This window comes from Mobula birostris, chromosome 28 (assembly GCF_030028105.1).
Source record: "Mobula birostris isolate sMobBir1 chromosome 28, sMobBir1.hap1, whole genome shotgun sequence".
NCBI lineage: Eukaryota > Metazoa > Chordata > Chondrichthyes > Myliobatiformes > Myliobatidae > Mobula > Mobula birostris.
In genome coordinates this window covers 1444286-1470814 of record NC_092397.1, presented here as the reverse complement: position 1 = coordinate 1470814, position 26529 = coordinate 1444286, and the positions used below count along the sequence as shown (strand labels likewise).

Below are 26529 nucleotides of genomic sequence, written 5' to 3'. Positions count from 1 at the left end.
AGTTGACGAAAATGGTCCAGGATTGAAAGGCTTCGGGCCTGTACTCAATTCTGTCATCCAAATCATTGACATATCATGTGAAAAGAAGGGGTCCCATCACAGACCCCTGTGGAACACCACTAGTCACCGGCAGCCCACCAGAAAATCAGAAGGATGGGTTGGGGGGAAATCTCATTGAAACCTATCGAATATTGAAAGGCTCTGATAGAGTAGATTTGGAGGGGGTGCTTCCTATGTTGGAGAAGTCGAATACTAGAGGACAAAAGCCTCAGAATAGAGAGGTGTGCATTTAGAACGGAGATGAGGAGGAATCTCTGTAGCTGGAGAGTGATGAGTTGGGGAATTCATTGCCACAGGCAGCTGTGAAGGACAAGTCTTTGGGTGTATTTAAGGCAGAGGTTGATAGATTCTTGATTAGCCAGGGCATGAAAGGATACGGAGAGGGGGATTGGGGAAGGTAGGAGATTGGGAAATGAATCAGCCATGATGAAATGTTGGAGCAAACCCGATGGGCCAACTGGCCTAATTCTACTCCTATATCTTATGGTCTTTTGGTTTTAAATCTCTCCCCCTCATCTTAAACCTATTCCCTCCAGTCCCTGATTCCCCTACTCCTGGGTTTATACACCACTATGAGGCCAAGCATAAGCTCCCTGTAAATCTCCTCTGCAAGGTCACCTCTGTAAATCAACTCTGTACGGTCACCTCTGTAAATCTCCTCTGTAAGGTCATCCCTGTAAATCTCCTCCGTAAGGTCATCTCTGTAAATCTCCTCTGTAAGGTCATCCCTGTAAATCTCCACTGTAATGTCATCCCTGTAAATCTCCACTGTAATGTCATCCCCGTAAATCTCGTCTGTAAGGTCATCCCTGTAAATCTCCACTGTAAGGTCACCTCTGTAAGGTCATCCCTGTAAATCTCCTCCGTAAGGTCACCTCTGTAAATCTCCTCAGTAAGGTCATCTCTCAGACCTCAACACCCCATCGAGAACAAACCCAGCCTGTCTGACTTCCCCTAATCGCTGCAGCTCTCCAGTCCAAGGAACGTCCTGAATGAGGGACCTCATCGTGTGTGTGTGTGTGCGTGTGCGTGTGTGTGTGTGCGTGTGTGTGTGTGTGTTGCTCAAGACTTCCAGCAACTGCGGAATCCCTTGTGGCAAGGCAGCCCTGACTACAGTCTCCCATCACCGCAGGACTTGGATGTGTCCAGGACACAGAAACAGGTGGGAAAAATTGACACAGACACTACCTACCCAGCAAACTGCCTTTTCCAAAAGTTCCCTTCTGGAAACTTCTGTAGGACTATTAAAACAATAACTTCATGCCACCTTAAACGTTTCTTCTCCCGGGCAGTTAATCTGATCAGCCACTTTAGATAGCTCTCCGCACCCCCTCTATAACCCCGTCGTGATACTGCAAACATTTTAAACCACTTTTTATAGAGCTCTTTACATTGTAAACATATTTGGTATTTATGTACATCTTAGTCCATATCTGTCCTTTTATTTTGTACATAATTCTTTCCTCTTTCGAATTGTTGAAAGTTGTTGCATGTCACAGCCTGACCAAACCCCCCAGCTAATTCCTGATGTGTGTAAATGTGTATGGGGAATAAAGCTGATCCTTGATCCTCATCCTGGTGAAAACTATGTGCCCCATCTCTAGTGACACATGCAAAAAGCTTGAGGAGCTCAGCAGGTGGTCAGGCAGCATCTATGGAGAGGAATATCAAGCCGACAATTCAGGCCGAGACCCTTCATCAGGACTCGAGCACTAATCTCTATTGTTCCCTGTGATGTGGACACCTTAAGACAGAGCCATTCGGTCCGTCTAGACTGCTCCGCCCTTTGTTTGATTATAAATTTACTTTGAACTCTGAACTCTGAACCCTGCTTGCTCCCGAGCTCAGGGGTTCAGTGACACGGGGAGAAAGACCGAACCGACAGTGAGACTGGGGGATTAACGCTGGCCAGTGCTCAAAAGGGGGAAGGAACCCACAATGGGCTCACCGAAACACCAGCCATCTCCTCACCCCTTCTCCCCTTTAACCCTGACCCTCACGAGTTTCCCTCTTGGGCTGTATTTGTTTACTGAGGCTTGCAGTGGGAAACGGAGAGTCTTGCTTTCGGGGCTGAGGGAAATTGTGCTGAGATGCTTAATCAGTCTTAATCAGCGTTCCCTGGGAACTCTAAATATAGTGTTCATCTGTGATCTTTCAGCAGAAGATTCTTAGTAATCAAAAAAAAAACACGTAAAATACACTTGAGGAGATGTATTACTTACCGGCAATTAGGCCAGGAATTAATTTCATGGAGATGACTGCGGAGGTTTCACGCTGTTTCAGATGGAGGCTCTGGGTGAGGTTTTGGTGTGCCTGTGCACGGATGCCTAGGAGATTCCCCTGTGTGCAGTTCGTATTTGGTCAGACAGTCGGGGGAGTTGGCTGTCCCTCGGGGTAGGGACTGAGGGGGCTGGTTTCATCTTTTCTGGAAAGGAGCATGGATTGTTAGTGTTAGAAGGTGAGATGGGGTGAGAGATGGAAAGGGAGAGGGGAAGGGAGATGGGGAGAGCAGGTGGGGGAGAAAGGGAGCGAGATGGGGAGAGAAAGGGGATGAGAAGGCAAAGGGGGGAGAGAGGGAAAAAAGCAGAGAGAGATGGGAGAGAAAGAAAGGGATGTTGTAAGGGGTGTAACATTAAAGTGTGTGTTAGGAGAAAGGGTGTGTCGAGGAGAATTTGCCACGGGGAGGGGCGAGTTTGGAAGGATGTGTCTTGGGGAGGGAAGTCCATCGTGGGGAGGATTGTGTCGGGGAAGTGTGTGACGGGGACGTATGTGTCAGTGGAGTGTGTCACAGGGAGGGGTGCGTCCAGAAGGCTGTGACCAGTGGTGTTCCACAGGGGTCATTGCTGTGAATTTCGCTGTGTGAGATATGATTCTGATGAAATTGTGGATGTTCTGATCAGAAGGCTTGAAGATGGCATAAGAAATTGGCAGAGCTGTGGTTGGTGAGGCAGTCTGTGGAAGTACGCAGTAGGATCTAGACCAGTTGGAAATGTGTGCAGACAAATAGTCAATGGGGTTTGATCCAGACAAGTGAGAGCGGTTGCACTTTGGGAAGTCAAATCTATGGATATTGGTGGGACCTCGGAGAGCATTGTTGTACAGAGGGATCTTGTGCTGCAAGTCCATAGCCACCTGAAAATGCCAGTAGTCGTAGATCGAGTGGAAATGAAGGTGTATGAAAGTTATACATTGGTCAGATCACCCCTGGCAGAGTGTTCCATACACCCACAACTCTCTGTGTAAAAAACGTCCTTCCTATACTTCCCTCCAGTCACCTTAAAATTAAGCCCCTTTGCATTAGCCATTTCCACCCTGGGAAAAGTCTCTGGCTGTCCACTCGATCGATGCCTCTTACTATCTTGTACACCTCTATCAAGTCTCCTCTCATCCTCCTTCACTCCGAAGAGAAGAGCCCGAGCTTGCTTAACTCTTCCCCATGCTCTCTAATCCAGGTAGCAGCCTGGTGAATCTCTTCTGCACCCTCTCTAATCCGGGCAGCGTCCTGGTGAATCTCCTCTGCACCCTCTCTAAAGCTTCCACACTGTTTCTGTAAAGAGTCGACCGGGATTGAACACAAGGTTCCAAGCATGCCCTCTAGCATTTGACAGTTCGATCCTGGGGAGAAGACGCTGACTGCCTCGTCTATTTATGCCTCTTGTAATTTTATAAACCTCTGTCAGTTCAGTGATTCAGGCACAGCTTCTTCCCCTCCACAGGAAAGCAGCATCCCTCATCAGGAACCCCCACCACCCAGGCCATTCTCTTGTCTCACTACTGCTGTCGTACTCGATCGGACCCAATGCAATAGAAATTGTACCACAAATACACTGACACATGTAATTCTTTTTCAAACCTTTATTCTCTACGGATAGCCTGCTATGGGGGAAGTTACAGGCTGATCTCCCAAAAGAGCCAGTCCAGACGCTGCCCCCGAATTACACAATTCCCCACAATTTATAACACTGATCAGGTAGCAGGAAATCTTACGATTACAAGTTTGGACAATATTAGAATCATTTCAATCACATGCTAATATACAATTAGATATAAAATAATCATTGGTCAGTTGGTTATCATTATTTTAAGCCAAAGCTAGCCCATCAGTTCCTCGTTCTGACCCTTCCCCTTTTCTCCAGAACGTTCTAGCCGTTACCTCATCCCTCCCATATTTAGCTATACCTTGAGCTGCTTCTGCAAGATCACATAGTTCCTTATTTGAGCCTTTGCCTATCTTTAGAGAACAATGACTATTACGTCACCGGTTGCTGGGTAAAGCTTTTTTCTGACTTGTCCAAACTTGTCCAAAGCAGTAAGCTAAGGTGCTTACAAGGTGATTGATTACAAGTTAATCATTGTCCTCTGTTTTTCCCCCTATTTACCTATCCCTTCATTCCATCACTGCCACCGGGAAGGAGGTACGGGGTCCTGGGGTTCTCACACAACCAGGTTCAGAAACAGCTATTGCCCCTCAACCATCAGGCTTCTGGACCAGCGTGAATAACTTCACTCCCACCTCAGCTCTGAACTCATTCCACAACCTACAGGCTGTCTTTCAAGGATTCCTTACATCGCATGTTATTTATTTACTTGTTCATATTCTTGAATTGCAGATTGGTTGTTTGTCAGTATTTGTGTGAAGGTTTTGTGCTCTCCTGTGAATGCCTGCAAGGAGATGAATCTCCGGGTAGTACACAGTGACATATACATACCTTGATAATAAATTTGCTTTGAACATTTGGATCATTAGATTTCTGATCAGTCCATGAACACAAAGTACGTTTACTATGTGCTGTGCTAATGGCTTTTGGGACTGGTGAAGGAACCCATTGAAATAAAACTAGAGAAAAGTAATTTTAACAAAGATGAAGGTCTCACTCCAAGTCAGAACTGGAATTTGATTGTTAACGAGGTGGGACAACAGAAACCTGATTGGATGAGGACTAACCAATCAGGAGGGAGGGATGACGGGGGTATAAATACCACCGGACTCGACATGCCCAGGCATCATCCCTGATGAAGGTGGCAGAGTTTGTCATCGTCGGTTAAAATCGACACCTGTACCTGGGTGGGAGCCCAAGAGGAGCTTATTCGTACATTTGTTATTGTGTATTTATTATTAAATACCTTGCAATCCTTTTATAGCAGTACTTATCTTTGTAATTTATGGTAATTGTATATCTCGGGCAGCACCGTAGCAGAGTGGTTAGCACAATGCTTTACAGTTCAGGCCCATGATTAGGTTCGGATTAATTCGGAGGATTGCTGGGTGTCGTGGCTGAAGGGGACAGAAGGGCCAGTTCCACGAGGTATCTCAACAACAGCAAATAAATCTTTGCTACAATAAAACATTAAATCTCAGGACACATACGTTGTAGATAATCAACCTGAACTCTCCAACTCGGCGACTAACTCTGCCCCTCTCTCTGTCTGCAGCCAAAGAGGAATCTGTAGCCACCTTCAAGGGGATAGAGTTCTTCTGCTACGACCTGTCCCACAACCCGATCCAGAGTAGCAGCGATGAGATCACGCTCTCCTTCAAGACGCTGCAGCGCAACGGGCTGATCCTGCACACGGGGAAGTCGGCCGACTACGTCAACCTGGCGCTGAAGAACGGCGCCGTCTCGCTGGTCATCAACCTGGGCTCGGGGGCCTTCGAGGCGCTGGTGGAGCCCGTCAATGGCAAGTTCAACGATAATAACTGGCACGATGTCCGGGTCACACGCAATCTCCGTCAGGTAATGACCCCCCTGTAAACATCTCCCTCCCTCCCGGGAGACCCCCTTCCCCTCTCTCTGCCTCTCTGCGCGTTTTTGGAACATTAGTCCTGCTCAGCACAGATCGTTCACAGTGGCATTCAGCGTTTCTGGACAGATCACACGACTTCCCCAACAGAACTGGCACCTGAAGGTGGGGATGCTCATCCACTGGTGGGTAGGGTAGGGCTCAATGGGGTGGGGTGGGGAGCTGTCGGCCTGATGTTCATGGATGCGTGCAGGAGAGTGGCAACACTGGGGGGGGGGAGCAGGCCATTCTGCCCCTCAAACCTCTGATATTCAATACTATCTCAGCTGGTCCATTCTCCCTGCTCTCTCCCTCCATACCTCTGATTCCTCATGCCTCAACAAAGGACATAAGTCAAGTCTATTGTCATTAAACTATATAGGTGTACACTGTCAAACGAGCCGATGTTTCTCCAGAACAGGGTGTAAAGCACTGTATTACACATAAATTATAATAACTTAGGAAAGTAAACCTTCAGATGAATTGCGCATAGATGAACAAAGTAAAGTGCATAAATTAAATCTTGTAGGGTACAGTACAAATTATCCGATGATACTTCGAATGCGAGGTGGCAGGGAACTCCTAGTTCAGAAGCCTACTGGTCTGGGAGAAGAAGCTGTTTCCCATCCTGGCCGTTCTTGTCTTTATACTTCAGAGTCTCCTGCCTGACGGTAGAAAGTCAAAGAGGATGCTGGATGGATGGGTGGGATCCTTGATAATACCAAGGGTCCTGTGTATGCAGCGCACCTGGTAAATGTCTCCGATAGATAGCAGGGAGACCCCTGTGATCTTATTGAATGGTGCAGCAGGAGTTGGCCATCTAGACCATCAAACCTCTTCCAGCATTCAATAAGATCACAGCCGATCTGGCCATAGACAACTCCACTTACCTGCCTCTTCCCCACCACTCCTAATTCCCCTGCTATGTAAAAATCTCTCTAACTGTGTTTTACATCTATTTAATGTGTTAGGCTTTACTGTTTCATAAGACCATAAGATATAGGAGCAGAAGTGGGCCATTCGGCCCATCGAGTCTGCTCCAACATTCAATCATGGGCTGATCCAATTCATCCAGTCATCCCCACTCCCCTGCCATCTCCCCATACCCTCTGATGCCCTGGCTAATCAAGAACCTATCTATTTCTGCCTTAAATGCACCCAATGACTTGGCCTCCACAGCTGCTCATGGCAACAAATTCCACAGATTTACCACCCTCTGACTAAAGTATTTTCTCCGAATCTCAGTTCTAAAAGGATGTCCTTCAATCCCCTACTATGGGAAATGACTTTGCCATATCTAATCTGTTCAGGCCTTTTAACATTCAGAATGTTTCTATGGGATCCCCCCTCATTCTCCTGAACTCCAGGAAGTACAGTTTCTCTAGGCAGAGAATTCCACAGATTCACCGGTCTCTGGGATAAGCAGTTCTTCCTCATCTCCATCCTAAATGTACTCCCCCTATCCTTGAGGACCGGTCCCCTAGTTGTAGGAAAAGTGAATGCAGACGGTGTGTACACAGCTGGGCCCCACATACTGACGGGCGTAGTGCTGTTGTCTGTGGGATGTAGTCAGAATGGACCTGTGATCATCCACATCCTCCTCAAGGCAGGTGAGCCCTGGGCTGAAGGGATACTCAGAGTTTCTCCCCTCACAGATGCTGCCTGACTTGCCAGGAATTTCCAGCTCCTGCTGTTTTTTGCTTCAGTGCATGCTGTGTTCCCCCACCAGAATCAGGTTTAATATCACTGGCAAGTGTTAGCTTTACAACAGCAGTACAATGCAATACAGAATAATAGAAAAAATGTTAATAACAGTAAGTATACATATTAAATAAGTAGTGCAAAAATAGAAATAAAAAAGTAGTGAGGTCGTGTTCATGGATCCAAAGTCCATTCAGACATCAGATGGCGGAGGGGAAGAAGCTGTTCCTGAATCATTGAGTGTGTGCCTTCAGGCTCCTGTACCTCCACCCTGATGGTAACAATGAGAAGAGGACATGTCCTGGGTGATGGGGGTCCGTAATGATGGATGCTGCCTTTCTGAGGCATCGCTGCTTGAAGATGTCCTGGATACTACGGAGGCCGGTGCCCATGATGGAGCTGACTGAGTTTACAACTCTCTGCAGCTTATTTCATTCCTGTGCAGTAGCCGTTCCCCACCCCCCCATACCAGACAGTGATGCAGCCAGTCAGAATGCTCTCCACGGTGCATCTGTAGAAATTTGCGAGTGTCTTTGATGACATACCGAGTCTCCTCAAACTCCCGAAATCTCCCAGATCTCCCAAACTCAGTTACTGAACCAGGATCACCACGTCTGAAGCAGGCCTGGCCCCCCAGCTTCAAACTCCAACCACACTCCATTGTAAAATCAATCTTCAACCGCACAGTTTCCAAGGAGCCAATTTTCTTCTGAAAGGAGGCTCATGTCCAACAACAGCAAGTGGTGTCCCAGGAGAGAAAGTGTGGGTTAAAGGGACTCGATCAATTAACAGGGTTAGCATGGACTAGATGGATCAGAAGGCCTACTCTTGTGGTGTAGGGCGCTCTGAGACTCTGTGATAGAGTGCTACACCCCCAGAAGAACAGAGAACAGTACAGCACAGGAACAGGCCCTTCGGCCCATCAGCACATACAGTACCAACAAATCTTGTTATTAAATGCCTAACTAAATGAATCCCTCTGCCCATACGAATCACCACCAAAATCAATCTAATCCTTCCCCACCACATAACCCTCCATTTTTCTGTCATCCAAGTACCTATCTAAGAATCTCTGAAATGTCCCTAATGTATTTGCCTCTACCACCTCCCCCCAACCCCGGGCAACACCCACATACTCTGTGTAAAAAACCCACCTCTACAATTCCCCACTATACTTCCCTCCAATCACTGAAAAATTATGCTCCTGTGTATCAGTCATTTCCACCCTGGGAAAAAGTCTTTGGCTGTCCATTCGATCAATGCCTCTTGTCATGATGAGCTCTACATCTCATCATCCTTCATTCCAAAGGGAAAAGTCCTAGCTCACTCAACTTATCCTCATAAGACAAGCTCTCTAATCACAGGTAGCATCCTCTTAACTCTCCTCTGTGCCCTCTCTAGAGCTTCCACATGTTTCCTATAATGAGGCAACCAGAACTGAACACAATACTCCAAGTGTGGTCTAACCAGAGTTTTACAAGGCTGCAACATTACCTCATGGCTCCTGAACTCAATCCCCCAAACTAATGAACAGACGCAAGCAGGGAATAATGGGAGATCGACCATGTGCAGGGAATGATGGGAGATGGACCATGTGCATGGAATGATGGGAGATGGACCATGTGCAGGGAATGATAGCAGATGGACCATGTGCAGGGAATGATGGGAGATAGACCATATGCAGGGAATGATGGGAGATGGACCATGTGCAGGGAATGATGGGAGATGAACCATGTGCAGGGAATGCAGGGAGATGGACCATGTGCAGGGAATGATGGCAGATGGACCATGTGCAGGGAATGGAGGGAGATGGACCATGTGCAGGGAATGATGGGAGATGGACCATGTACAGGGAATGATGGGAGATGGACCATGTGCAGGGAATGATGGGAGATGGACCATGTGCAGGGAATGATGGGAGATCGACCATGTGCAGGGAATGATGGGAGATGGACCATGTGCATGGAATGATGGGAGATGGACCATGTGCAGGGAATGATAGCAGATGGACCATGTGCAGGGAATGATGGGAGATAGACCATATGCAGGGAATGATGGGAGATGTACCATGTGCAGGGAATGATGGGAGATAGACCATGTGCAGGGAATGGAGAGAGATGGACCATGTGCAGGGAATGCAGGGAGATGGGCCATGTGCAGGGAATGATGGCAGATGGACCATGTGCAGGGAATGGAGGGAGATGGACCATGTGCAGGGAATGATGGGAGATGGACCATGTACAGGGAATGATGGGAGATGGACCATGTGCAGAGAATGCAGGGAGACGGACCATGTACAGGGAATGATTGGATAAGGACCATGTTCTGGGAATGCTGGAAGATAGAACGTGCTGGGAATGATGGGAGATGGACTATGTGCAGGGAATGCTGGGAGTTGGACCATGTGCAGGGAATGATGGGAGATGGGCCATGTGCAGGGAATGATGGGAGATGGACCATGTGCAGGGAATGGAGGGAGATGGACCATGTGCAGGGAATGATGGGAGATGGACCATGTGCAGAGAATGCAGGGAGACGGACCATGTACAGGGAATGATGGGATAAGGACCATGTGCAGGGAATGCTGGGAGATAGAACGTGCTGGGAATGATGGGAGATAGACCATGTTCTGGGAATGATGTGAGATGGACCATGTGCAGGGAATGATGGGAGATGGACCATGTGCAGGGAATGATGGGAGGTGTTCCATGTACAGGGAATGCTGGGAGATGGACCATGTGCAGGGAATGATGGGATATGGAACGTGTGCAGGGAAAGGAGGGAGATGGACCGTGTGCAGTGAATGATGGGAGATGGACCATGTGCAGGGAATGATGGGAGGTGAACAATGTGCAGGGAATGCTGCGAGATGGACCATATACCGGATATGATGGGAGATAGACCATGTGCAGGTAATGAATGGAAATGGACCATGTGCAGGGAATGATGGGAGATAGACCATGTGCAGGGAATGAATGGAGATGGACCATGTGCAGGGAATGATGGGAGGTGGACCATGAGCAAAAAATGCAGGGAGATGGGCCATGTGCAGGGAATGATGGGAGATGGACCATGTGCAGGGAATGATGGGATATGGACTGTATGCAGGGAATGGACGGAGATGGACCACGTGCAGGGAATGATGGGAGATGGACCATGTGCTGGGAATGATGCGAGATTGACCATGTGCAGTGAATGATGGGAGATGGACCATGTGCAGGGAATGATGGGAGATGGAGCATGAGCAGGGAATGATGGGAGATGGTCTATATCTACAGAATGGAGGGAGATGGACCATGTGCAGGGAATGATGGGAGATAGACCATGTGCAGGGAATGATGGGAGATAGACCGTGTGCAGGGAATGATGGGAGATGGACCATGTCTACAGAATGGCGGGAGATGGACCATGTGCAGGATATGATGGGAGATGGACCATGTGCAGGGAATGATGGGAGATGGAACATGTGCAGGGAATGGTGGAAGATGGACCATCTGCAGGGAATGATGGGAGATAGACCATGTGCAGGGAATGATGGGAGATAGACCGTGTGCAGGGAATGATGGGAGATGGACCATGTCTACAGAATAGCGGGAGATGGACCATGTGCAGAGAATGATGGGAGGTGGACCATGTGCAGGGAATGATGGGAAGTGGAGCATGTGCAGGGTATGGAGGGAGATAGACCATGTGCAGGGAATGAATGGAGATGGACCATGTGCAGGGAATGATGGGAGATGGACCATGTCTACAGAATGGAGGGTGATGGACCATCTGCAGGTAATGATGGGAGATGGACCATGTGCTGCGAATGATGCGAGATTGACCATGTGCAGTCAATAATGGGAGATGGACCATGTGCAGAGAATGATGGGAGATGGACCATGTGCAGGGAATGGTGGAAGATGGACCATCTGCAGGGAATGATGGGAGATAGACCATGTGCAGGGAATGATGGGAGATAGACCGTGTGCAGGAAATGATGGGAGATGGACCATGTCTACAGAATGGCGGGAGATGAACCATGTGCTGGGAATGATGGTAGATGGACCATGTACGGGGGATGATGGGAGATGGACCATGTGCATGGAATGATGGGAGATGGACTGTGTACAGGGAATGATGGGAGATGGACCGTGTGCAGGGAATGATGGGAGATGGACCATGTGCTGGGAATGATGGGAGATGGACCATGAGCAGGGAATGATGGGAGATGGTCTATGTCTACCGAATGGAGGGAGATGGACCATGTGCAGGGAATGATGGGAGATGGACCATGTGCAGGAAATGATGGAAGATGGACCATGTCTACAGAATGGCGGGAGATGGACCATGTGCTGGGAATGATGGGAGATGGACCATGTGCAGGGAATGATGGGAGATGGACCATGTGTAGGGAATGGAGGAAGATGGACCATGTGTAGTGAATGATGGGAGATGGACCATGTGCAGGGAATGATAGGAGGTGGACCATGTGCAGGGAATGGAGGGAGATGGACCATGTACAGGGAATGCTGGGAGATGGACCATGTGCAGGGAATGATGGGAGATGGACCATGTGCAGGGAATGATGGGATATGGACCGTGTGCAGGGAATGGACGGAGATGGAGCACGTGCAGGGAATGATGGGAGATGGACCATGTCTACAGAATGGAGGGTGATGGACCATGTGCAGGGAATGATGGGAGATGGACCATGTGCTGGGAATGATGCGAGATTGACCATGTGCAGTGAATGATGGGAGATGGACCATGTGCAGGGAATGATGGGAGATGGAGCATGAGCAGGGAATGATGGGAGATGGTCTATGTCTACAGAATGGAGGGAGATGGACCATGTGCAGGGAATGATGGGAGATGGAACATGTGCAGGGAATGGTGGAAGATGGACCATCTGCAGGGAATGATGGGAGATAGACCATGTGCAGGGAATGCTGGGAGATAGACCGTGTGAAGGGAATGATGGGAGATGGACCATGTCTACAGAATGGCGGGAGATGGACCATGTGCAGGGAATGATGGGAGATGGACCATGTGCAGGGAATGAATGGAGATGGACCATGTGCAGGGAATGATGGGAGATGGACCATGTCTACAGAATGGAGGGCGATGGACCATCTGCAGGGAATGATGGGAGATGGACCATGTGCTGCGAATGATGCGAGATTGACCATGTGCAGTCAATAATGGGAGATGGACCGTGTGCAGGGAATGATGGGAGATGGACCATGTGCTGGGAATGATGGGAGATGGACCATGTGCAGGGAATGATGGAAGATGGACCATGTCTACAGAATGGCGGGAGATGGACCATGTGCAGGGAATGGAGGGAGATGGACCATGTACAGGGAATGATGAGTGGTGGACCATGTGCAGGGAATGATGGGAGACGGACCATGTGCAGGGAATGATGGGAGATGAACCATGTGCAGGGAATGATGGGAGATGGACCATGTACAGGGAATGCTGGGAGATGGACCATGTGCAGGGAATGATGGGAGATGGACCATGTGCAGGGAATGATGGGAGATAGACCATGTGCAGGGAATGATGGGAGATAGACCGTGTGCAGGGAATGATGGGAGATGGACCATGTCTACAGAATGGCGGGAGATGGACCATGTGCAGGATATGATGGGAGATGGACCATGTGCAGGGAATGATGGGAGATGGAACATGTGCAGGGAATGGTGGAAGATGGACCATCTGCAGGGAATGATGGGAGATAGACCATGTGCAGGGAATGATGGGAGATAGACCGTGTGCAGGGAATGATGGGAGATGGACCATGTCTACAGAATGGCGGGAGATGGACCATGTGCAGAGAATGATGGGAGGTGGACCATGTGCAGGGAATGATGGGAAGTGGAGCATGTGCAGGGTATGGAGGGAGATAGACCATGTGCAGGGAATGAATGGAGATGGACCATGTGCAGGGAATGATGGGAGATGGACCATGTCTACAGAATGGAGGGTGATGGACCATGTGCAGGGAATGATGGGAGATGGACCATGTGCTGCGAATGATGCGAGATTGACCATGTGCTGTCAATAATGGGAGATGGACCATGTGCAGAGAATGATGGGAGATGGACCATGTGCAGGGAATGGTGGAAGATGGACCATCTGCAGGGAATGATGGGAGATAGACCATGTGCAGGGAATGATGGGAGATAGACCGTGTGCAGAAAATGATGGGAGATGGACCATGTCTACAGAATGGTGGGAGATGAACCATGTGCTGGGAATGATGGTAGATGGACCATGTACGGGGGATGATGGGAGATGGACCATGTGCATGGAATGATGGGAGATGGACTGTGTACAGGGAATGATGGGAGATGGACCGTGTGCAGGGAATGATGGGAGATGGACCATGTGCTGGGAATGATGGGAGTTGATGGCTGAGAAGAGAGAGAATGATGAGAATGATGGCTGTTTCCCATCCTGGCCGTTCTTGTCTTTATACTTCAGAGTCTCCTGCCTGACGGTAGAAAGTCAAAGAGGATGCTGGATGGATGGGTGGGATCCTTGATAATACCAAGGGTCCTGTGTATGCAGCGCACCTGGTAAATGTCTCCGATAGATAGCAGGGAGACCCCTGTGATCTTATTGAATGGTGCAGCAGGAGTTGGCCATCTAGACCATCAAACCTCTTCCAGCATTCAATAAGATCACAGCCGATCTGGCCATAGACAACTCCACTTACCTGCCTCTTCCCCACCACTCCTAATTCCCCTGCTATGTAAAAATCTCTCTAACTGTGTTTTACATCTATTTAATGTGTTAGGCTTTACTGTTTCATAAGACCATAAGATATAGGAGCAGAAGTGGGCCATTCGGCCCATCGAGTCTGCTCCAACATTCAATCATGGGCTGATCCAATTCATCCAGTCATCCCCACTCCCCTGCCATCTCCCCATACCCTCTGATGCCCTGGCTAATCAAGAACCTATCTATTTCTGCCTTAAATGCACCCAATGACTTGGCCTCCACAGCTGCTCATGGCAACAAATTCCACAGATTTACCACCCTCTGACTAAAGTATTTTCTCCGAATCTCAGTTCTAAAAGGATGTCCTTCAATCCCCTACTATGGGAAATGACTTTGCCATATCTAATCTGTTCAGGCCTTTTAACATTCAGAATGTTTCTATGGGATCCCCCCTCATTCTCCTGAACTCCAGGAAGTACAGTTTCTCTAGGCAGAGAATTCCACAGATTCACCGGTCTCTGGGATAAGCAGTTCTTCCTCATCTCCATCCTAAATGTACTCCCCCTATCCTTGAGGACCGGTCCCCTAGTTGTAGGAAAAGTGAATGCAGACGGTGTGTACACAGCTGGGCCCCACATACTGACGGGCGTAGTGCTGTTGTCTGTGGGATGTAGTCAGAATGGACCTGTGATCATCCACATCCTCCTCAAGGCAGGTGAGCCCTGGGCTGAAGGGATACTCAGAGTTTCTCCCCTCACAGATGCTGCCTGACTTGCCAGGAATTTCCAGCTCCTGCTGTTTTTTGCTTCAGTGCATGCTGTGTTCCCCCACCAGAATCAGGTTTAATATCACTGGCAAGTGTTAGCTTTACAACAGCAGTACAATGCAATACAGAATAATAGAAAAAATGTTAATAACAGTAAGTATACATATTAAATAAGTAGTGCAAAAATAGAAATAAAAAAGTAGTGAGGTCGTGTTCATGGATCCAAAGTCCATTCAGACATCAGATGGCGGAGGGGAAGAAGCTGTTCCTGAATCATTGAGTGTGTGCCTTCAGGCTCCTGTACCTCCACCCTGATGGTAACAATGAGAAGAGGACATGTCCTGGGTGATGGGGGTCCGTAATGATGGATGCTGCCTTTCTGAGGCATCGCTGCTTGAAGATGTCCTGGATACTACGGAGGCCGGTGCCCATGATGGAGCTGACTGAGTTTACAACTCTCTGCAGCTTATTTCATTCCTGTGCAGTAGCCGTTCCCCACCCCCCCATACCAGACAGTGATGCAGCCAGTCAGAATGCTCTCCACGGTGCATCTGTAGAAATTTGCGAGTGTCTTTGATGACATACCGAGTCTCCTCAAACTCCCGAAATCTCCCAGATCTCCCAAACTCAGTTACTGAACCAGGATCACCACGTCTGAAGCAGGCCTGGCCCCCCAGCTTCAAACTCCAACCACACTCCATTGTAAAATCAATCTTCAACCGCACAGTTTCCAAGGAGCCAATTTTCTTCTGAAAGGAGGCTCATGTCCAACAACAGCAAGTGGTGTCCCAGGAGAGAAAGTGTGGGTTAAAGGGACTCGATCAATTAACAGGGTTAGCATGGACTAGATGGATCAGAAGGCCTACTCTTGTGGTGTAGGGCGCTCTAAGACTCTGTGATAGAGTGCTACACCCCCAGAAGAACAGAGAACAGTACAGCACAGGAACAGGCCCTTCGGCCCATCAGCACATACAGTACCAACAAATCTTGTTATTAAATGCCTAACTAAATGAATCCCTCTGCCCATACGAATCACCACCAAAATCAATCTAATCCTTCCCCACCACATAACCCTCCATTTTTCTGTCATCCAAGTACCTATCTAAGAATCTCTGAAATGTCCCTAATGTATCTGCCTCTACCACCTCCCCCCAACCCCGGGCAACACCCACATACTCTGTGTAAAAAACCCACCTCTACAATTCCCCACTATACTTCCCTCCAATCACTGAAAAATTATGCTCCTGTGTATCAGTCATTTCCACCCTGGGAAAAAGTCTTTGGCTGTCCATTCGATCAATGCCTCTTGTCATGATGAGCTCTACATCTCATCATCCTTCATTCCAAAGGGAAAAGTCCTAGCTCACTCAACTTATCCTCATAAGACAAGCTCTCTAATCACAGGTAGCATCCTCTTAACTCTCCTCTGTGCCCTCTCTAGAGCTTCCACATGTTTCCTATAATGAGGCAACCAGAACTGAACACAATACTCCAAGTGTGGTCTAACCAGAGTTTTACAAGGCTGCAACATTACCTCATGGCTCCTGAACTCAATCCCCCAAACTAATGAACAGACGCAAGCAGGGAATAATGGGAGATCGACCATGTGCAGGGAATGATGGGAGATGGACCATGTGCATGGAATGATGGGAGATGGACCATGTGCAGGGAATGATAGCAGATGGACCATGTGCAGGGAATGATGGGAGATAGACCATATGCAGGGAATGATGGGAGATGGACCATGTGCAGGGAATGATGGGAGATGAACCATGTGCAGGGAATGCAGGGAGATGGACCATGTGCAGGGAATGATGGCAGATGGACCATGTGCAGGGAATGGAGGGAGATGGACCATGTGCAGGGAATGATGGGAGATGGACCATGTACAGGGAATGATGGGAGATGGACCATGTGCAGGGAATGATGGGAGATGGACCATGTGCAGGGAATGATGGGAGATCGACCATGTGCAGGGAATGATGGGAGATGGACCATGTGCATGGAATGATGGGAGATGGACCATGTGCAGGGAATGATAGCAGATGGACCATGTGCAGGGAATGATGGGAGATAGACCATATGCAGGGAATGATGGGAGATGTACCATGTGCAGGGAATGATGGGAGATAGACCATGTGCAGGGAATGGAGAGAGATGGACCATGTGCAGGGAATGCAGGGAGATGGGCCATGTGCAGGGAATGATGGCAGATGGACCATGTGCAGGGAATGGAGGGAGATGGACCATGTGCAGGGAATGATGGGAGATGGACCATGTACAGGGAATGATGGGAGATGGACCATGTGCAGAGAATGCAGGGAGACGGACCATGTACAGGGAATGATTGGATAAGGACCATGTTCTGGGAATGCTGGAAGATAGAACGTGCTGGGAATGATGGGAGATGGACTATGTGCAGGGAATGCTGGGAGTTGGACCATGTGCAGGGAATGATGGGAGATGGGCCATGTGCAGGGAATGATGGGAGATGGACCATGTGCAGGGAATGGAGGGAGATGGACCATGTGCAGGGAATGATGGGAGATGGACCATGTGCAGAGAATGCAGGGAGACGGACCATGTACAGGGAATGATGGGATAAGGACCATGTGCAGGGAATGCTGGGAGATAGAACGTGCTGGGAATGATGGGAGATAGACCATGTTCTGGGAATGATGTGAGATGGACCATGTGCAGGGAATGATGGGAGATGGACCATGTGCAGGGAATGATGGGAGGTGTTCCATGTACAGGGAATGCTGGGAGATGGACCATGTGCAGGGAATGATGGGATATGGAACGTGTGCAGGGAAAGGAGGGAGATGGACCGTGTGCAGTGAATGATGGGAGATGGACCATGTGCAGGGAATGATGGGAGGTGAACAATGTGCAGGGAATGCTGCGAGATGGACCATATACCGGATATGATGGGAGATAGACCATGTGCAGGTAATGAATGGAAATGGACCATGTGCAGGGAATGATGGGAGATAGACCATGTGCAGGGAATGAATGGAGATGGACCATGTGCAGGGAATGATGGGAGGTGGACCATGAGCAAAAAATGCAGGGAGATGGGCCATGTGCAGGGAATGATGGGAGATGGACCATGTGCAGGGAATGATGGGATATGGACTGTATGCAGGGAATGGACGGAGATGGACCACGTGCAGGGAATGATGGGAGATGGACCATGTGCTGGGAATGATGCGAGATTGACCATGTGCAGTGAATGATGGGAGATGGACCATGTGCAGGGAATGATGGGAGATGGAGCATGAGCAGGGAATGATGGGAGATGGTCTATATCTACAGAATGGAGGGAGATGGACCATGTGCAGGGAATGATGGGAGATAGACCATGTGCAGGGAATGATGGGAGATAGACCGTGTGCAGGGAATGATGGGAGATGGACCATGTCTACAGAATGGCGGGAGATGGACCATGTGCAGGATATGATGGGAGATGGACCATGTGCAGGGAATGATGGGAGATGGAACATGTGCAGGGAATGGTGGAAGATGGACCATCTGCAGGGAATGATGGGAGATAGACCATGTGCAGGGAATGATGGGAGATAGACCGTGTGCAGGGAATGATGGGAGATGGACCATGTCTACAGAATAGCGGGAGATGGACCATGTGCAGAGAATGATGGGAGGTGGACCATGTGCAGGGAATGATGGGAAGTGGAGCATGTGCAGGGTATGGAGGGAGATAGACCATGTGCAGGGAATGAATGGAGATGGACCATGTGCAGGGAATGATGGGAGATGGACCATGTCTACAGAATGGAGGGTGATGGACCATCTGCAGGTAATGATGGGAGATGGACCATGTGCTGCGAATGATGCGAGATTGACCATGTGCAGTCAATAATGGGAGATGGACCATGTGCAGAGAATGATGGGAGATGGACCATGTGCAGGGAATGGTGGAAGATGGACCATCTGCAGGGAATGATGGGAGATAGACCATGTGCAGGGAATGATGGGAGATAGACCGTGTGCAGGAAATGATGGGAGATGGACCATGTCTACAGAATGGCGGGAGATGAACCATGTGCTGGGAATGATGGTAGATGGACCATGTACGGGGGATGATGGGAGATGGACCATGTGCATGGAATGATGGGAGATGGACTGTGTACAGGGAATGATGGGAGATGGACCGTGTGCAGGGAATGATGGGAGATGGACCATGTGCTGGGAATGATGGGAGATGGACCATGAGCAGGGAATGATGGGAGATGGTCTATGTCTACCGAATGGAGGGAGATGGACCATGTGCAGGGAATGATGGGAGATGGACCATGTGCAGGAAATGATGGAAGATGGACCATGTCTACAGAATGGCGGGAGATGGACCATGTGCTGGGAATGATGGGAGATGGACCATGTGCAGGGAATGATGGGAGATGGACCATGTGTAGGGAATGGAGGGAGATGGACCATGTGCAGGGAATGATGGGAGATGGAACATGTGCAGGGAATGGTGGAAGATGGACCGTGTGCAGGGAATGATGGGAGATAGACCGTGTGCAGGGAATGATGGGAGATAGACCGTGTGCAGGGAATGATGGGAGATGGACCATGTCTACAGAATGGCGGGAGATGGACCATGTGCTGGGAATGATGGGAGATGGACCATGTACAGGGGATGATGGGAGATGGACCATGTGCAGGGAATGATGGGAGATGGACCATGAGCAGGGAATGATGGGAGATGGTCAATGTCTACAGAATGGAGGGAGATGGACCATGTGCAGGGAATGATGGGAGATGGAACATGTGCAGGGAATGGTGGAAGATGGACCGTGTGCAGGGAATGATGGGAGATAGACCGTGTGCAGGGAATGATGGGAGATAGACCGTGTGCAGGGAATGATGGGAGATGGACCATGTCTACAGAATGGCGGGAGATGGACCATGTGCTGGGAATGATGGGAGATGGACCATGTACAGGGGATGATGGGAGATGGACCATGTGCAGGGAATGATGGGAGATGGACCATGAGCAGAAAATGCAGGGAGATGGAACATGTGCAGGAAACGATGGGAGGTGGACCATCTGCAGGGAATGATGCGAGATTGACCATGTGCAGGGAATGATGGGAGATGGACCATGTGCAGGGAATGATGGAAGATGGACCATGTCTACAGAATGGCGGGAGATGGACCATGTGCAGGGAATGATGGGAGATGGACCATGTGTAGGGAATGGAGGAGAATGGACCTTGTACAGGGAATGATGAGAGTTGGACGATGTGCAGGGAATGCTGCGAGATGGACCATGTACAGGAAATGATGGGAGATAGTCCATGTGCTGGGAATGATGCGAGATTGACCATGTGCAGTGAATGATGGGAGATGGACCATGTGCAGGGAATGATGGGAGATGGACCATGAGCAGAAAATGCAGGGAGATGGAACATGTGCAGGAAATGATGGGAGGTGGACCATGTACAGGGAATGATGGGAGGTGGACCATGTGCAGGGAATGGAGGGAGATGGACCATGTACAGAGAATGATGAGTTGTGGACCATGTGCAGGGAATGATGGGAGATAGACCATGTGCAGGGAATGATGGGAGATGGACCATGTCGACAGAATGGAGGGTGATGGACCATGTGCAGGGAATGATGGGAGATGGACCATGTGCTGGGAATTATGCGAGATTGACCATGAGCAGAGAATGCAGGGAGATGGAACATGTCCAGGGAATGATGGGAGGTGGACCATGTGCAGGGACTGATGGGAGATGGTCTATGTCTACAGAATGCAGGGAGATGGACCATGTGCAGGGAATGATAGGAGATGGACTATGTGCAGGGAATAATGGGAGATAGACCATGTTCTGGGAATGATGGGAGATGGACCATGTGCAGGGAATGATGGGAGATGGACCATTTGCAGGGAATGATGGGAGATGGACCATTTACAGGGAATGCTGGGAGATGGACCATGTGCAGGGAATGATGGGATATGGAACGTGTGCAGGGAAAGGAGGGGGTGCTGGGAATGATGGGGGATGGACCATGTACAGGGAATGATGGGAGATGGACCATGAGCAGGGAATGATGGGAGATGGTCTATGTCTACAGAATGGAGGGAGATGGACCATGTGCAGGGAATGATGGGAGATGGAACATGTGCAGGGAATGGTGGAAGATGGACCGTGTGCAGGGAATGATGGGAGATAGACCGTGTGCAGGGAATGATGGGAGATAGACCGTGTGCAGGGAATGATGGGAGATGGACCATGTCTACAGAATGGCGGGAGATGGACCATGTGCTGGGAATGATGGGAGATGGACCATGTACAGGGGATGATGGGAGATGGACCATGTGCAGGGAATGATGGGAGATGGACCATGAGCAGAAAATGCAGGGAGATGGAACATGTGCAGGAAACGATGGGAGGTGGACCATCTGCAGGGAATGATGCGAGATTGACCATGTGCAGTGAATGATGGGAGATGGACCATGTGCAGGGAATGATGGGAGATGGACCATATGCAGGGAATGATGGAAGATGGACCATGTCTACAGAATGGCGGGAGATGGACCATGTGCAGGGAATGATGGGAGATGGACGATGTGCAGGGAATGCTGCGAGATGGACCATGTACAGGAAATGATGGGAGATAGTCCATGTGCTGGGAATGATGCGAGATTGACCATGTGCAGTGAATGATGGGAGATGGACCATGTGCAGGGAATGATGGGAGATGGACCATGAGCAGAAAATGCAGGGAGATGGAACATGTGCAGGAAATGATGGGAGGTGGACCATGTACAGGGAATGATGGGAGGTGGACCATGTGCAGGGAATGGAGGGAGATGGACCATGTACAGAGAATGATGAGTTGTGGACCATGTGCAGGGAATGATGGGAGATAGACCATGTGCAGGGAATGATGGGATATGGAACGTGTGCAGGGAAAGGAGGGAGATAGACTGTGTACAGGGAATGATCAGTTGTGGACTATGTGCAGGGAATGATGGGAGATAGACCATGTGCAGGGAATGATGGGAGATGGACCATGTGCAAGGAAAGGAGGGAGATGGACCATGCTCTGGGAATGATGGGAGATGGACCATGTGCAGGGAATGATGGGAGATGGCCCATGTGCAGGGAATGATGGGAGATGGACCATGAGCAGAGAATGCAGGGTGATGGACCATGTGCAGGGAGTGATGGGAGGTGGACCATGTGCAGGGAATGCTGCGTGATGGATCATGAACAGGATATTGTGGGAGATAGACGATGTGCAGGGAATGATGGGAGATGGACCATGTGTAGGGAATGATGGGAGCTGGACCATGAGCAAAGAATGCTGGGAGATGGGCCATGTACAGGGAATGATGGGAGATGGACCATGTACAGGAAATGATGGGATATATACCGTGTGCAGGGAATGGACGGAGATGGACCATGTGCAGGGAATGTTGGGAGATAGACCATGTGCAGGGAATGATGGGAGATGGACCATGTCGACAGAATGGAGGGTGATGGACAATGTGCAGGGAATGATGGGAGGTGGACCATGTGCAGGGAATGATGGGAAGTGGACCATGTGCAGGGTATGGAGGGACATAGACCATGTGCAGGGAATGATGGGAGATGGTCTATGTCTACAGAATGGAGGGAGATGGACCATTTGCAGGGAATGATGGGAGATGGACCATGTGCAGGGAATGATGGGAGATAGACCATGTTCTGGGAATGATGGGAGATGGACCATGTGCAGGGAATGATGGGAGATGGACCATTTGCAGGGAATGATGGGAGATGCACCATTTACAGGGAATGCTGGGAGATGGACCATGTGCAGGGAATGATGGGATATGGAACGTGTGCAGGGAAAGGAGGGAGATGGACCGTGTGCTGGGAATGATGGGAGATGGACCATGTACAGGGAATGATGGGAGATGGACCATGAGCAGGGAATGATGGGAGATCGTCTATGTCTACAGAATGGAGGGAGATGCAAAAATAGAAATAAAAAAGTAGTGAGGTCGTGTTCATGGATCCAAAGTCCATTCAGACATCAGATGGCGGAGGGGAAGAAGCTGTTCCTGAATCATTGAGTGTGTGCCTTCAGGCTCCTGTACCTCCACCCTGATGGTAACAATGAGAAGAGGACATGTCCTGGGTGATGGGGGTCCGTAATGATGGATGCTGCCTTTCTGAGGCATCGCTGCTTGAAGATGTCCTGGATACTACGGAGGCCGGTGCCCATGATGGAGCTGACTGAGTTTACAACTCTCTGCAGCTTATTTCATTCCTGTGCAGTAGCCGTTCCCCACCCCCCCATACCAGACAGTGATGCAGCCAGTCAGAATGCTCTCCACGGTGCATCTGTAGAAATTTGCGAGTGTCTTTGATGACATACCGAGTCTCCTCAAACTCCCGAAATCTCCCAGATCTCCCAAACTCAGTTACTGAACCAGGATCACCACGTCTGAAGCAGGCCTGGCCCCCCAGCTTCAAACTCCAACCACACTCCATTGTAAAATCAATCTTCAACCGCACAGTTTCCAAGGAGCCAATTTTCTTCTGAAAGGAGGCTCATGTCCAACAACAGCAAGTGGTGTCCCAGGAGAGAAAGTGTGGGTTAAAGGGACTCGATCAATTAACAGGGTTAGCATGGACTAGATGGATCAGAAGGCCTACTCTTGTGGTGTAGGGCGCTCTGAGACTCTGTGATAGAGTGCTACACCCCCAGAAGAACAGAGAACAGTACAGCACAGGAACAGGCCCTTCGGCCCATCAGCACATACAGTACCAACAAATCTTGTTATTAAATGCCTAACTAAATGAATCCCTCTGCCCATACGAATCACCACCAAAATCAATCTAATCCTTCCCCACCACATAACCCTCCATTTTTCTGTCATCCAAGTACCTATCTAAGAATCTCTGAAATGTCCCTAATGTATCTGCCTCTACCACCTCCCCCCAACCCCGGGCAACACCCACATACTCTGTGTAAAAAACCCACCTCTACAATTCCCCACTATACTTCCCTCCAATCACTGAAAAATTATGCTCCTGTGTATCAGTCATTTCCACCCTGGGAAAAAGTCTTTGGCTGTCCATTCGATCAATGCCTCTTGTCATGATGAGCTCTACATCTCATCATCCTTCATTCCAAAGGGAAAAGTCCTAGCTCACTCAACTTATCCTCATAAGACAAGCTCTCTAATCACAGGTAGCATCCTCTTAACTCTCCTCTGTGCCCTCTCTAGAGCTTCCACATGTTTCCTATAATGAGGCAACCAGAACTGAACACAATACTCCAAGTGTGGTCTAACCAGAGTTTTACAAGGCTGCAACATTACCTCATGGCTCCTGAACTCAATCCCCCAAACTAATGAACAGACGCAAGCAGGGAATAATGGGAGATCGACCATGTGCAGGGAATGATGGGAGATGGACCATGTGCATGGAATGATGGGAGATGGACCATGTGCAGGGAATGATAGCAGATGGACCATGTGCAGGGAATGATGGGAGATAGACCATATGCAGGGAATGATGGGAGATGGACCATGTGCAGGGAATGATGGGAGATGAACCATGTGCAGGGAATGCAGGGAGATGGACCATGTGCAGGGAATGATGGCAGATGGACCATGTGCAGGGAATGGAGGGAGATGGACCATGTGCAGGGAATGATGGGAGATGGACCATGTACAGGGAATGATGGGAGATGGACCATGTGCAGGGAATGATGGGAGATGGACCATGTGCAGGGAATGATGGGAGATCGACCATGTGCAGGGAATGATGGGAGATGGACCATGTGCATGGAATGATGGGAGATGGACCATGTGCAGGGAATGATAGCAGATGGACCATGTGCAGGGAATGATGGGAGATAGACCATATGCAGGGAATGATGGGAGATGTACCATGTGCAGGGAATGATGGGAGATAGACCATGTGCAGGGAATGGAGAGAGATGGACCATGTGCAGGGAATGCAGGGAGATGGGCCATGTGCAGGGAATGATGGCAGATGGACCATGTGCAGGGAATGGAGGGAGATGGACCATGTGCAGGGAATGATGGGAGATGGACCATGTACAGGGAATGATGGGAGATGGACCATGTGCAGAGAATGCAGGGAGACGGACCATGTACAGGGAATGATTGGATAAGGACCATGTTCTGGGAATGCTGGAAGATAGAACGTGCTGGGAATGATGGGAGATGGACTATGTGCAGGGAATGCTGGGAGTTGGACCATGTGCAGGGAATGATGGGAGATGGGCCATGTGCAGGGAATGATGGGAGATGGACCATGTGCAGGGAATGGAGGGAGATGGACCATGTGCAGGGAATGATGGGAGATGGACCATGTGCAGAGAATGCAGGGAGACGGACCATGTACAGGGAATGATGGGATAAGGACCATGTGCAGGGAATGCTGGGAGATAGAACGTGCTGGGAATGATGGGAGATAGACCATGTTCTGGGAATGATGTGAGATGGACCATGTGCAGGGAATGATGGGAGATGGACCATGTGCAGGGAATGATGGGAGGTGTTCCATGTACAGGGAATGCTGGGAGATGGACCATGTGCAGGGAATGATGGGATATGGAACGTGTGCAGGGAAAGGAGGGAGATGGACCGTGTGCAGTGAATGATGGGAGATGGACCATGTGCAGGGAATGATGGGAGGTGAACAATGTGCAGGGAATGCTGCGAGATGGACCATATACCGGATATGATGGGAGATAGACCATGTGCAGGTAATGAATGGAAATGGACCATGTGCAGGGAATGATGGGAGATAGACCATGTGCAGGGAATGAATGGAGATGGACCATGTGCAGGGAATGATGGGAGGTGGACCATGAGCAAAAAATGCAGGGAGATGGGCCATGTGCAGGGAATGATGGGAGATGGACCATGTGCAGGGAATGATGGGATATGGACTGTATGCAGGGAATGGACGGAGATGGACCACGTGCAGGGAATGATGGGAGATGGACCATGTGCTGGGAATGATGCGAGATTGACCATGTGCAGTGAATGATGGGAGATGGACCATGTGCAGGGAATGATGGGAGATGGAGCATGAGCAGGGAATGATGGGAGATGGTCTATATCTACAGAATGGAGGGAGATGGACCATGTGCAGGGAATGATGGGAGATAGACCATGTGCAGGGAATGATGGGAGATAGACCGTGTGCAGGGAATGATGGGAGATGGACCATGTCTACAGAATGGCGGGAGATGGACCATGTGCAGGATATGATGGGAGATGGACCATGTGCAGGGAATGATGGGAGATGGAACATGTGCAGGGAATGGTGGAAGATGGACCATCTGCAGGGAATGATGGGAGATAGACCATGTGCAGGGAATGATGGGAGATAGACCGTGTGCAGGGAATGATGGGAGATGGACCATGTCTACAGAATAGCGGGAGATGGACCATGTGCAGAGAATGATGGGAGGTGGACCATGTGCAGGGAATGATG

General features: G+C 49.5%; 1 protein-coding gene across 1 annotated transcript in view; it reads left to right on the top strand.

Moving 5' to 3' along the window:
• LOC140188906 (neurexin-2-like) overlaps positions 1 to 26529 on the top strand; it is a 698418-nt gene that overhangs the window by 387507 nt on the left and 284382 nt on the right. The window contains exon 5 of the mRNA XM_072245561.1: positions 5494 to 5795. Coding sequence (XP_072101662.1) covers positions 5494 to 5795 — 302 coding nt within the window. The remainder of the gene's footprint in view (positions 1 to 5493; positions 5796 to 26529) is intronic.